Here is a 14,507-nt window from a genome sequence, read left to right as displayed (position 1 = left end):
CGGTAATTATGCCTCCCGCTGTGAATGTGCAGCGTGCGTAAAGGAATTTTTATGTTGTCCTGATAGGAGTGCCGTCTGCTACACTAGTACCTAGGATATTTCAATGTGATCATGGCGAAATACGTGCCGCAATATTACTCAAGAATCACATATCCGCAATCAATAAAAATTAAAATATTATGCCTTGAAAGAAAAATATGGTAGAATAAAAACACTGACATTAGCATTTACCGCAATTTTTTTTGTAGTTCCTGACAAGGTGTTATTAGAAAAACTGTTTATATTGAGCTGCAAAAGCGACGAAGAGCTTACTGATGTGCGTCATAGAGAATTACTCTGCCAAGTTGGCTGCACGAATGCAAAAAAGGTGTGATATTATGCCAGAAAGAACGTCAACAAAGCATAATAAACTCACCTTTGAGCATAAACAAGACAATGAATATGTTACTTGATATCCACATCTTGGATAGTTTGCTTTATAAGAAAAAAACAGTCGCTACTCACTAGTTCAGTGAGACCCAGTGATGCTGTAAACAAAAAAAAAATGACAACAGGGCTTGAAGTGAATTAAAAAGAGCCCGAGTGTAAATGGCGGAGTGTCGGCCCGATTGTTTACTGGGGAAAAGGGGCATGTTATTATATATTATTATTATTATTTATTTATGCATTAATATACATGTGCATAGTAATTTTTTTTCCATTTGCTTTCAAAAAGAGATACGCTCTAACCCATTTAGGTGTCGACACTCCACCCCACGGCACGTCCAAATAATGTTCGGCTCTTTCCACTTCTTGGCCCCCATGTAACAGCGCTCCCACGTGTCTCAGTCAAAGACCTCAAAAACCACTCATTGGTCTGGTTTCCTGCGCACCTTGGAACCATTGAGGGTGCCTCGCTCAATCCCAACGAGGAGGCGCACTCGGCTGCACGAGGTTTGACTGACCGTGTGCCGGGTAACGCGTCATCTCCTGGGCGACCTGAGCCTCTCTGCTCGTACAACGAGATATGCAAGCACCACTATCTGTCAAGAAGACTGCTGCCTCTACCACACTCCTCGCTATGCAGGGCCCAAGCTGTTACTCTCCGACTGCTACAAACAAACACTTACCCGAGCCCTGCGGCACTGCACACAATGTACCCTGAACGGTTTCCAAGCCCGGACTGCCCCCTGTGTGGTGGTTATGCGGACTTCGAGCATGTACTGTGGGGCTGCGCCTCTGCCGGTCCCCCTTTCACCCAAGAGGAAATGAAGCGACTCATTAAGGCCCAGAACCAGACCTCTCAAATCCTGGCCGTCCAGAGGGCCCGCGCGAGGGCCGTCAGGTTTAACCTGATGGTCCCCGAGTGGTCCTAGCCAGGTGACGCTGAGTTTACTCGCGTCTATTGTGGACCGAATAAAGTTGTTTCACTCACTCACTCTGGCTGGCGCATGTGCCATAAAAGACCAGCCGTGTGCGCAGCGTTTGTAACAGCGTTGCTCTCGTGAGAAGTCAGGGTTAGAAGTATTACGTTTTCTTAATAGGGGCGAAGTTCCTAAAGCCATGGGTCGTGTGCCTTCTGTATATAGTAGCCACCTCTCGTTTTAATCTTTGGAATGTCCGCTGAATGGCGATACTCGTATATGACGAATATATGATGAAAAGATGTGAGACGGCGGTACTTGGAGTGTTCCCTGAATGGACGGACAGATTGGCAAACATTAGGAAAGACGGACATGCGAACGCACATACATACATACATACATACATACATACATACATACATACATACATACATACATACATACATACATACATACATACATACATACATACATATGGACGGACAGACAGACAGACAAAAAGACGGACGGACGCGGCTAGCAGATGCTTCATGGTTTACTGGTTAAGCCCTTCGAAGCATCACCCCACTCATCATAATTCACTCCGTGGATACGCTGTGATTTTTTACGAACATCTCGAAACGTGGGAGACCAAGGTCGCCTCGAATGGCATGAACCAACAACGATGTCTTGTGGCCAGGGCCGAGGAGGCAGCGAAGGCCAGATGGTTCCTTGAATGAGGAGACTTCCCACCTAAGGTAGAAGCGGAACTTGCACCGCTATTGGCCACGAGAGACCTCGCGAGAGACCAGCGCTGCGATCGTATTGACGCCACAGATTTGATATAGTATTGTGGAATACGACAGCTTTGCATTTGTTATGCCATTTCCATCGTCCCACAAGGTTAGACCTGTTGTTCTCAGTCACAATTCGACGATGCAATTTAGACACGAGACTGCCACCGGGGCACTGATTCGTAGTTTGCTTGGCTTATTATCAGGTCTTACCACTTCTTTAAGCACTGAGCTTCAAGACAACGGGAAGCACGTACGGTGTCCACAGCAAGAGCGCAGGAAATGAGGCGTTCTAACAGACAACCCAACCCGGCATCCTATGAGTGATGTCATCACGTAGATGGCGCCACAGTATGTTCTCGAGGCGAATACCGTTTCACACAATAAACACAATAAACGTTTATTCCTCTTTCTCTTTAACACCGCGCAGCCAATAGCGGCGTTCACCGAACATGGCGTTTCTCAATCTCAAAATCAAAAGAAACGTGATATGCCTTGCTAGCTGTAATTGGTAGCGTGCATTGTTTAAACATATAATGAGGTAAAAATCTAGAAAAACGCGCGTTCCCCTCGTCGCGCTACGTTTCTTAAGTCCCCCATGTCACAGTGCCCCCACCAAACTGCGGCTGGCGCATGCACTATGGGCTAACATTGTCTGGAGGCACTGTCCGTCGCGGCGGCCAGAGGGTTTCCACACCTAAATTATTTTAGAGGCGAGGCCCCTAAATCCGTGGGTTTGTCCATGCATGTCTGTGACCGGTTTGGAACCACCTAGTTGTATGGCTCACTCTTCAGGTGGCGCTAGTGTGAGTGACACACAGACGGGCGAACGGCTGGACAGAAAGACAGGCGGACAGACAGACGGACGGACACTAGGATGGACACACGAACGTGCGCATGAACGGACGCATGGGTGGACGCGCGGATGAATGGACGCGTACATAGATGGACAGACGGAAGCAAGAATGAACGAATAGATGGAAGCACGGACGATCAGACTGACAGACGCATGAAAGGACGGACAAAAGTACTGACGAATGAACGGACGAACGCTTCGCTCTACTCACCATCATTCAGCCGGCGGATATGCTGCGATTTTTTTCTTACACAGTGGCTCGAAGTACAGGAGGCCTGTTACTCCAATAAGTAAACTTACTATCCAAGTGCACTTTGTTTATCAGCGCCGAGATGGCACTTGCGATTGATAATCTTTAGAGGGCAGTGCACGCTAAAACGTCAGTGACCCAGCGAAGACATCGCCATGTGCTTGCAACACAAAAACGCTTTCTCAGCGCCGAAAATCGCCACGACTGACGTAGCCAAAATTGAAAGCAGAAAGTAACAGTATTGTCTGGTATAGCCAGCATAGAAAATCACACATTATTTGTCGGCCCTGAAACCTGACGCTCATTCACGAAGTTCTAGCTCGACGTCGTTTAGAAGCAATAGGACACAGCACACAATATACTACTTTCAAATGACAATGTTTAGTACAGCCCATCTCAAATATGAATATATACATTGTATCGTTAAACCAATGAACGCTTATAAATGGAGCACGAATCAAACTTGTGATCTTACTATGCAACTTACTGAGCCTTCATAAAAACAACTATGGGTTGCGAGACAGTTGTGCCTTTCTGAAGCAGCAATTGACCATACAGAAAATAAAAGAGCTGGACTGCCTTCGACTGCCTTAAATAAGCTTTCCTGAATGAAAAGAAAAGGAAAAATTTTTGCCTCGCTAGCACTAGAGTTTTTAACTTTGACCTGAAATAAATGAAAGATAAATGGATGTTTGAAAGAATTTAAAAATGAGGTGCGATCTACGTACCTCTGCACTATAAAGAGATATTTGAAAACAGACACGTATCCGCCAGCAATATCTGAAATGTAGCAATGTGATTTTATATGTACGCCAACCATGCTGTTGCTACAATGCTCACTAGCATATTGCGAAAGTCCAATTTGTAAATGCCAGAGCACTGTGCGCTCATGTGCTCATTAGCGCATTGCATTGATTCATTTGAGAATACACAGAATAGAACAATCAAGAAGACATTTTCTGACAATGTGGGAAAGGTGAACATGTCCTAAACGCATGTAATGCCACTAATAGTTTTGAAATCACGTCGCTGACAGTGTTCCAGTCCGAGTTCACAAGAGAGTTAGGTGTGCACTGAATACCAGCATACATAGTCAACAACTTGCCGTGGAAACGTCACTGATGTATTGATGAGCTGCTCCATCAGAGTCAAGTATAGCGGATTTTCCCTCATATATATGTTTTCACATTGCACCCAAATTTTTTACGACCTAGATACACTGCTCGTATATAAATTTTTGGAATTTGTTCTTAAAATACGCTTTTTTTAATTTATTCTTCAGATGTGGTAAGTCCTAGCAACACAACAGCCACTTAGAAGCGACTATTTTTCACACAAAAGCCATACAGCTTAATCCGACCGAAGCACCTCACATGTTCGCCTAAGATGTTCAAGTAGAAGAACCTAACAGATATTTCAAAAATATATACCAATAGGGATGCACTATAGCACACAGAATCAAGCACAAGAGAGGCTTACAGAAGCTCTGCAGACAAAATAGAAATCTTATGTATTTAAAAAAACTAGGATTGATAGATTTTTTTCGGAACTAGTTCACCAATGACTTTGAAGTTCAGCTCGGGGTTTAGAGCGCTGACAGAAAAGCTTACATTCTTACCTCAGGTCTGTTTGACGTCATTACTAAAAGGAGACAATGGAAGCATGCAGGGAGATGCAGGTATCATAGGAGTCTTATTTTCTTAACCTAATTTTTTACAGCTGGTCATTGTGTTTTTCTAAGAAGAAGTATAAGAGATTAAAAGGTTCAACAAGCTCAGAGGACTATGTGAGACCACTGTGTAGTGGAGAGCACTGATTCTTTGGCGAAGCTGCTGACGCATTGCGCCTTTGGTGTCAACAGCATACAGATCCTTCAAAATGTACAAAGGAAAAACTGCGGTGTAAGACTGTATGAACCGTTAGTACATTGGTCATGTCGCATGGCAGTAATATGAGGTGTGCTTTTAATTGATTTTTCAGCTAAGACACCGATAACGTGGTGGCATCTCACACAAGTTTGACATTATAAAAGAAGAACAACTTTCGATGTATCAAAAAAAGAGGGTTTTATAGCGAGTAGGTTTTACGAAAGACGTGGCAAGCGTGACCGAAAGCACAAATATTTGATCGTTGTCGATTAACTGTGCATAATAGTTTTACTTTTCGTTTCGACTCAGCTGTATATTTTACTCAAGAGAGATCATCGAAAATCAGGGGTACATTTGGAAAATGCGAAAGCCACAATACAAAACTGCAATAAATAGCTACATAAAAAAAACATGTCCCCATAAAAATATTGCAATCACGCATTGGCAGCGCGTCAAAATATATATAAAGGAAATCCTTTTCTTCTCCACAAGTGCGTCTACTTGCGCGAAAAACCTACAGTTGAAATTCAAGTACGGGTAAATATTGAAAGATTATACAAGACGGGGGGCTTTATTTAAAAAAAGCGCTAACGTCAAATGTACGTATGTCCAGATTTTCGCCCACAAGATCAGCAACGGACGCGTTAGTAGTGACTCGTGTCGCAATATTCTACTTAGGTAGCAATATTTATGTTTTTTCTTGATTTGTATCACTGGTAATTAGCACAAATCAAAACGTCGGGCAAGGCCATCATTTTTTAGCGCTACAGCCACTTCCTCGTGGTCACCTCACTACCGCAGGCCAGCTGCCCACTTCTCCAGAAAAAATAATGACATGAGGCCAACCTGCTCAGCTAAAATTTAAAATGCTAAGTCCACACGTTCATTCATGCCTTGTCACCAGCATCGTCATCATCGCGTCAAGCCATCATGCACTATTGAAGACGACATTCTGGAACGGGGCATCGCCGTAATACACGACATTCCGAATCGTTTTCGCTTAGACACATTGTAAGGTCTGGCGTCGCAGACCAAGGTGGGTGAGTCTTCTTTGGCGCAAAAGAACGTGTTTCCCAAAGAGCCGATTCTCAGGAGACGATAATCTCGGTGTAAGGACGCCCGTTCTGGCAAGAAGACCACAGTCAGTCGCCACTTTTGACAAACAGCTAGGTGGTCCCCGGCCAGCGAAGTGCGGGGGGCGACGTGAGGACAGTCGGTGTATCGGCACCCATCCATCAGGGTTAGAGTCCACGGGACGGCTGTCACGCTGGACAGCGTAGTCATTTCGCAGTAATGGCAGGGGCCCTGCAGCCGAACGGCGCCACCATTGTATGCGTGCGCACAGTTCGCGAAACGTAGTGTGCAGGCCGGTCCTTTCGTCTCTCTTTTCGACCGAACGGTCGAGTGCTTGAATAACAGATCGAGAGAAGAGGACAGCAACAAGTGTTTCGTCTGTTCAATAAACGGACTGAATTGCTTTTCGTGGCCGTTAGGAGAATCGAGAGGGGCAACCGAGGGGTTGAAACCTGGCTCCCGTTTCCTCACGGTCGTTTTGGTTGCAGCAGATAGTGCTCTGCACTAGCGGCTCGGCCGATGCAACATGTGATGGTTCCAACGGTGAAGAGTCTTGTAAATCTGTACATAAGTTCCTGTACATAAATAAAGTCGAGTTGTTGCAAAGTATCGAAAGGCGCTGGTCTCCATTCTTTACGAGCAGCAGCAGCTACGACAAGACAAGACGGACACCATGCAACCAACCTTCCACTCCCTTCTATAGCAACAGCCGCTACGCAGCTAAGAGAGCTCTGCTCAAGGGAACAGAGGGAGTGGGAAGAAGGTTTAGTTTTACTTATATAACAAAAGAAGTCATTTCAGAATGGATGCCATACCAAGAAGCAAGGCGAATGTACTCGAGGACGCACGCTTGGGTCATTATTGTCGGTATGTAGCACTTAGCTTTCTTAGGGACTCTTAGAGCATCAGGCACTCGGGTATACGCAAAGGGGTCTATGACATATAAGCACCGCGAATTCACCGCAACTGAGAAAATGATTGCGATAGGTTTCTACGAAAAAAATTGCATTCTTGCTGGTTTTCTTTTGTGAAGCCAGATAGCCCCACCTATACGGTTTATTAAGGGGACCTTGAAGTGTACACCTCCGTGCAGGGAGGCGCTCACATGGATGTGCCTTAGGCTTTTCACAATTATTTGTGTGGTAAGCCAGTACTACGCTCGTTCAAAGAAATCCACAGAGGAACTTGTTCACTAATATTGCCACCTACGTATGACTAGTTAGCGATCATATATGTTCATACAGCACTCCACATTGATAGCTTGTGGTCGTGCTAGCGTGCACCATACGTGTAATAAAAGCACACACTCTTACCTTCTTTTTCTGCGCTACCAACAATATAACTGCTGCACACAACGGTGACCCGACAAGCGGACTGCCGAAAAAACCTCGAATCATGTTGTTCTCTTTTACCTGTGTGTTATGAGTAGTTTGCGTTTAATAAATTCATGAAATTATTCAAAGACGCTTATCTCTGTCTATTCTGTCCACGTTTAAGTAGTGTGCTCTCATTTCAAACAATCAAAGAAGCTTGGCAATGATCAGGCGTAATTAGTAACAGCGAATCCATGCATGAGTATCAGTCAGCGCCACGATAAGAACACTCGGATCGTCAACGTCACCGATACAAGCGGCTCGTCACCCAGGACGGTATGCATCACCCCCAACACGTCACGGTAGTGTCGACGTCGCAGGGAGCCTGAAGCCGCTTTGAACTATTGTACACGCTTTGTCGTACAAATAGAAACTTTGTCCTCCCCCCCGCCATGGTGGTCTAGTGACTAGGGTACTAGGCTGCTGACCCACAGATTGCGGGATCAAACATCGGCTGCGGCGGCTGCATTTACAATGAAGGCGGAATGGTTGTAGCCCCATGTGCTTAGATTTGGGCGCACGGTAAAGAGCTCCAGAGGGTCGATATTTCTGGAGGCCTCTACTACGGCATCTCTCGTAATCATATGATGGTTTTGGGACGTTAAACCTCACATTTCGATCAATCAATCAATCAATCAATCAATCAAATAATCAATCAATAACATAGCAGTCAATCATAAACTATGGCCTATAAATACTCATGCATACAGAGCAATCAAATAAGGTACAATCTCCGAGCTTGAAAGTTTATGTAAGCGCTCCTTGTGTGTAACAAATAGAAGGACTTTGAAAACAATTCGTAAAAGTAAAAAAAAATATTCTTGGTTACTCTTTCATAATAACCCCACATGCCTTCACAGAAGTATATTGTTGCGGCTTTGTTTGAAGTAATCATTTAGTTTTACTCAGTTTAAACGGCTTTTGGTTTGACATGGCAGTCGCCTGTGTGGGCTCACCAATGCTAACACCCACTTCCACGTCTCTTGTGACTATTCAGATTATAATCCGTTCCATCTTTGGTGGTCCGCAAAGTTGCGACTCACTACAATTATGAGAAATAGACGCACCATTTTTAGTTTCCATTATTGCGCTCATTGGCCCCTCAAACGATTGAAAGCGTCGTGATTCTAGCTTTTGGGTGTACGACTGCTTTAACGCTGTCGACAGTGCCTCGTTGCACCAAGCACTGCCGGAGTGCATGGCTGACTCCGTGCCCGCTTCACCTTTCTTGGTCCGTTGGCTATGCAACACTCTCAAGTTTTGTAACAAATAAATTAAAATAAGAGCAACAAGCCCACATCGCCACTCTTGTCAAGTTTTGTATCCAAACCTGTGAATATGTACACGCCTGTGGTACATTGGCCAGCATTTCCAGTTCCTATATTTAAACAAAGTGAGATCAGAGCGTTGATTGCTTGCTCAGATAAACACGTGCCCTTATTGACCTTACTGTTGTAACAGAATTGATGTTCCTCGGCGTACCCCAGCATAAAAAAATTTGTTTTAGTACAAATAAAGAAGTGCAAGGGTTTTTGATAAAGATCAGGCTGTTTGCAGCGAAATGGAAGGTAATAGAGGAGATGAAAAATCGGAGATCCTGAACAATGAATACATACCCCACCTGCTCAACTCTTGACCCAATATGAAATCAAAGACACCTGCACTTGCCTTAGCTTTAAAGATGGTGAACCAGACAACAATTTTTCAAATTATTGCACTTGTTTTGCTTCATTCATCTGCCGTGAGAGTCTGCAGTAGGCTATAACATCGGAAAGATGATAAAAGTTCCTTGTGTTTTCTTAAATGCGAGACATTTCTTAGCAAACTTCAGTGAGTTTGGTCCTATCTATGTGTCTATCTAGCCGCATACGACTTTTAGCGCTCCTGGCCATTTTGATAATGGGATCTATGCCAAAGTTGGTATGGCATACTGTATCGAGTGCATAAGTGACTTTCAATATCGTGAGATGTTTTTCCTGAGCGCTTTGAGTTACATGTCATGGTATTGCTGCTCTTGCGGTGGTTTTGTTCACAAGGCATACTGCAAAACTAGTATGGTATATTATGACTGCATGGCGAACAAAGGAATTGGCCCAAACGTTGAAATGATGACATGCATGTCATGTAAGTCACGACTGCACGCCACGCACATGGGGCATTCGTGGTCGTTTCGCTAGATCCACATATACCAAATTTGGTATTACGTGACGTGAATGGAAGATAAGTCTCTCGTCCAAACATGATAAACATGAAATGCGCCTCATGTAAAACATGACTACATGCTACGCTCATAGACAGCTCTCGGCCGTTTCGCTGGCTTCACATATACGAAATTTGATATTACGTGACGTAATGAATGATGAACACAAATGCCAGACGCAAACACCCTAATCATAACGTGTAAGTTATATATGACATAATTCATGCCCGCCTCGTTATGTTGTGCTGATTTTAAAGTGACATATCAATCTTGCTCGCGCTTCGTATATCATCAATTCCCGCTGTAAGGAATTATTCGCAAACGAGATATTGGCAGCGAGGTACATACATAGGTGCAGAAAACTAAAGAGGACAAAAATGAATAACAAGTTTGTTCGCACATGTACCTTGAAGAACAAAATGAAACAAAAAGGCAAGTCATGTTATTCCAAGAATTTTCAAATGAAATAAACAATCGGGTAGCAGAAGTATGAGACAAAAAAAAAACATGATACGTCTCAGCGAGGCAAGAAAAGACGTCCTACTGAAATTGTAATTTAAGCAACGATAGTTAATTCTGTGACACAGTTTATGTGGTTAATTTGTTGCAATCCGCTATTGTTCTAGAACAAAAATACTTAAAACAGTTGACACGTACCGTAAGTGGAGTTACAGCTAGAGAGTCTCTCCTTGGTAGCGTAACCGAATGAACGTGTACGACGATGCGTTGCGCCGATCTCGTGTCGACATTTTATCAGTAGAAAAAATAATTTTATACGACGTATATGATATGAAGGCAGTAAAACAGGTAAGCCATTTTCATGTGTAATGGGAGTGAAGTGTGGCCATAAGCATAGTAGACAAATCAGGCAGCTTTCTACTTATAATCACAGTTTTACAGCGTCAGTTTCAGACAATGGGACCCATAAAAAACAGAATAGTCTAATGCGGGGCGCACGGGTGTTTTATATGCCAACAACCTCATTGGCGGCGTGCATGATTTTAAGGCCAGTATAAAAAATAACAGCATGGGCGGCAGTTTGTTATCACTGTATCAAGGTGTTCTGGCTATGACAGATCACTTGTTATGTAACAGCTGAGGTAATTATAATGCCTAACTTCTTACAAAGGTACATCTTTCAAATAAAATACCTTGATATAAGTAGAGCTAGCAAAATAAGCTTATGAATTTTATGAGTGTTTGGAATAAAACAAATTCAATGTATCTCCCAGCAGTGCAATGAAATGAATATACGATGCAAGAGCTCAAGCAGAACTTGAATGACTATGTCATAGGGTAGTAAAATGTATGATGTAAAAAAATTGAACAGGCTAAGAAAATAAAGTGCAAAGTTTGACAGGAGGCACTTTCATAGAAAAGATACTATGAGGCCTTTGCTGATGAGGATGCATAAACGAAGCTGTTTACAGGCTAGTCAATTGTTTATTTCTGGCAATGTACTGTGAAAAGGCATTCCGCTCTTTGTTGATAATACTATACGTGAGAGAAAATATGTGTTTTTTCGAGAAAATAGCATTTGTCAACTTAACGGGCAGGTAAGGCACTAGTTGAAAACTACTTAAAAAATAACTGTCTAAAATACATACTGTGAAAAAAGAGTAATCGAGGATATTTTCACCCTAACTCAAGAAACAGATTTCCAATTTATCTTCATTATGCACGGCGCTATATGATAAAAAAGGGCGTGATGAGAAGCTGAAATGAGACGTTTCACAATGAATAGGTCTTAGAAAATTATTATGCAAGCACGATAGTATCGCCATGTGTTCGAATTCCTGTCCATTAAGGGCACAATTTGTGCAATAAATGCACGAATTGTAATGTTTCAATTAGTATGGCGGAAGCAGCGTTTTCAGATGCCAGGCTTTCCAACTTCTTTATTAATGAGTAATTCTACTAGGTCATTAAAACTTAGGATATAATGAAAGAAACGTTCTAAGCTTTGCAACAATAATCAAACGAATCAAATAGTTATATTAACCTTTCTAGAAGTAGGTCGTAGTGTTCCATTTGCTGCTTTATGTCGCGTCTTCTTTTGTCGGATCGCTATGTTAAAGCCTTGTTTTGTTGGTTTTATTTTTATATAATATACAGTCTTGCAAAAGAAAAAAATCTACGAAGAGCAAATAAACGACAGTAATGTTGCGTTTGAAGATTCACCATTAAATTGTGAAAAGTGCCATGTCATCTAGATGTAGTCATGTGCTAAATGTACAGAAGAAAAGAACGAGTGAAAGAATGAATAAAGAATTGAAATAGAAACACATAAATCTTTACAAATTCAGTTCAGTTGTACGAAATACAACTGATGTACTAAAGAAAGAAGTGTAAATTTCAGGACTCTCGTTATTTTTTGGCACAATGTTATTAGAAATATTTGCATCATGATGCCAAGGAAATTATACGGAATGTTATTTGAAGAATAATATCCAAAATGTGAAGAAAGAACAGTGCACGAAAACGTGACCTATTCGATGGCAGGAACCGAACCTAGGACGTTCGATTAATGCGTCCAATACTTCACCACTGAGCTAAAACAGCGGTCATCCCTCTGTCGACTTCATAAAGTAATACTGTACAGTTAAACGCGGGTTTGTCAGTCACTGCAGCGGGTAGCCATCACGGCGGTCGTGGACCAATCTTGGCCTGTTGGTGTCACGTTACAAGTGACATTATTACGAGCTGGTACATGAGCAGTGATTCCTCGCACATTACCTGAAGGAATCAAGTTTGCAAGAAACGGGACCCTCTTTATGAATGAAGGAAAAAGAAGTGTTGAACTGAATGTAAGAGCCACCTCACAGGTGTCCAGAGGTACCTTGTGAGGACTCGGACAGCTGCTCGATAGAAGCTAAGGAAAATAGCGATAATCTCATGCTTGTCATGAAGATGCATCTTAATTGCCATTAAAATCCTAATTGCCATTGACAATACTCACTTTACTTTTGCAATGTCACACGTAGTCCTTGATCTACGTTCTACTATTGACAATATTGCGAGCTCCTACCAGCCAGATAAGCACTTCCTCACTTACTCTTACTTAAAAACAAATATATATATATATATATATATATATATATATACATATATATATATATATATATATATATATATAATCAAACGTCATCAAGTCTCCGCTCTTCAATGTTTTATAAACAGGCTTAAAAGCACTCACAAGTAGCACTTTCATGTAATTATAACCTTTCATAACACCAACTTTTTCGCATTACCATTCTATTTCGTTTGCGGAGGCTATCTATAAGGTGTGGAAGTTTTTTGTCGAGGTCCACTTCTAACGATAGTTTCTAACAATTCAAATGGCAGCGACTGCTTTCATGTTATTAATTAGCAGTGACGGCTCTCATGTTTAAAGATCAGATGACTCACAAACTATAAAATGTTTTCCAGGGACGTTATCAAGTGAGCCAGACACTGTGTTCGTTTTAGAAAAAGAATTATGATTGATGCCAACAGGGGCTGGGGCCTTTCAAATGTGCGATTCACGTGAACTGCCAAACATGGGCCACTTCTTCTGAGTTTGCGTGGGATGGAGCGGGGGGAAAGCTTAAAAAAACACATTTGTTTCCCTGTCTATAATCTTCTGCAGAAAAGTATATTTGGTCTATACGGGTCTAGATAGGGGTCCTTGGAAGTAGAATATAATAACTACATATTAATGCGGTGTTGTGAATCTCATATCAATACTTGTGGAAGTTAGTGCGCAATAAGCATAAATTAAGTCGGTTATGTGGAAGCGGCGATTGCTAAATTATTTTTGGGTGCATTGCTTGAAGTTTGCCGTGTTTCAAATATCATATTGACAACTTTCCTTCTAGCAAGAACTTGACACTGTAAATGTGGAATGAAGCTGAAGTCGTAAGCCAAGCACAATTACGCTTCAATATATATTTTAGTTGTCTGAACGCTGTCAATGATGAAAACACAGTAACACCTGTTTTGTGTGGAATTATAATCGAACAACGCAGATTTTATTGGGTGTCTAGAGGTCGCTGTTTACTACAGGCTTCTGTTGAATAATTTCACATGATCAAATACGTGCTCGTGTCATACACAGTTGAATGCCTCTAAACACTTTCTATATTCAATTTTGTGTCATATGGGTTCTTTGCTGTTTAGCATTCGCTAACAGTATTACTGTAGTAGGTTTTAGTTTAATAATTTTATGCACTATTAAAAACATATGGAGTGGTTGTAAGTCCATCACCAGCAGGGCATACTACTACTACAATTGATATCGGAATTGCTGCGAATAGCTTGCATTTTTTTTCTCGTAGACTCTTGCGAGCTTCAAATCACTGCAATTATAGCACTTATAAGTATTTGTATTTTCTTCTCTGCAAAAGCATAAAAGTTTTCAGCAAAAGATTCCGTTCTCTCAATCGCCATTCATGCTTCTCGCGTCTGTCTTCTTCCCAGCAAAATGTAAAGCCGTTCTCCCTTTTGATAGTACTCACAGATTTAGAGTTGCCTTTGCCAGCTGAACAACTATCTTCACTTATTCAGAACATCATAGCGTTGCTTTTCCTGATACATGTTACCTCAGCTAATAATACTGTAGGCGCCTAGCAAGCAAAGAAGACCACAGATGCTTCGCAGCCAGTACACTTCTGTAATGAAACCTCATACACCGCCATTGTCTGTGGCATGTTCCCGTTCAAGTATTCTTACATACTTGGTGGTAAAGCGTCCTACACATCTTACAAAATGTAAAAAAATTTATTGCGTAAA

General features: G+C 42.1%; 1 protein-coding gene across 7 annotated transcripts in view; it reads right to left on the bottom strand.

Annotated features, from left to right (window-relative positions):
* Positions 1–14,507, bottom strand: part of LOC119165370 (uncharacterized) — a 70,186-nt gene that overhangs the window by 38,654 nt on the left and 17,025 nt on the right. For 5 of the 7 annotated variants that reach the window (XR_012885590.1, XM_075871677.1, XM_075871676.1 and 2 more), the window contains exons 2-3: positions 3,951–4,002; positions 416–527 (exon numbers count right to left, since the gene is read on the bottom strand). Coding sequence is in view for 6 of the 7 variants with exons in the window: in XM_075871677.1 (XP_075727792.1) it covers positions 416–461 (46 nt within the window). In the remaining variant the exon portion in view is untranslated. Of the gene's footprint in view, positions 1–415; positions 528–3,183; positions 3,405–3,950; positions 4,057–14,507 lie in introns of those variants that run through there. The other 2 variants (XM_037417549.2, XM_075871675.1) reach the window with 2 other exon arrangements.

The sequence above is a fragment of the Rhipicephalus microplus genome, chromosome 8 (assembly GCF_043290135.1).
Source record: "Rhipicephalus microplus isolate Deutch F79 chromosome 8, USDA_Rmic, whole genome shotgun sequence".
In the NCBI taxonomy this organism is placed as follows: Eukaryota; Metazoa; Arthropoda; class Arachnida; order Ixodida; family Ixodidae; genus Rhipicephalus; species Rhipicephalus microplus.
This window is presented reverse-complemented; position numbering and strand designations above follow the sequence as displayed.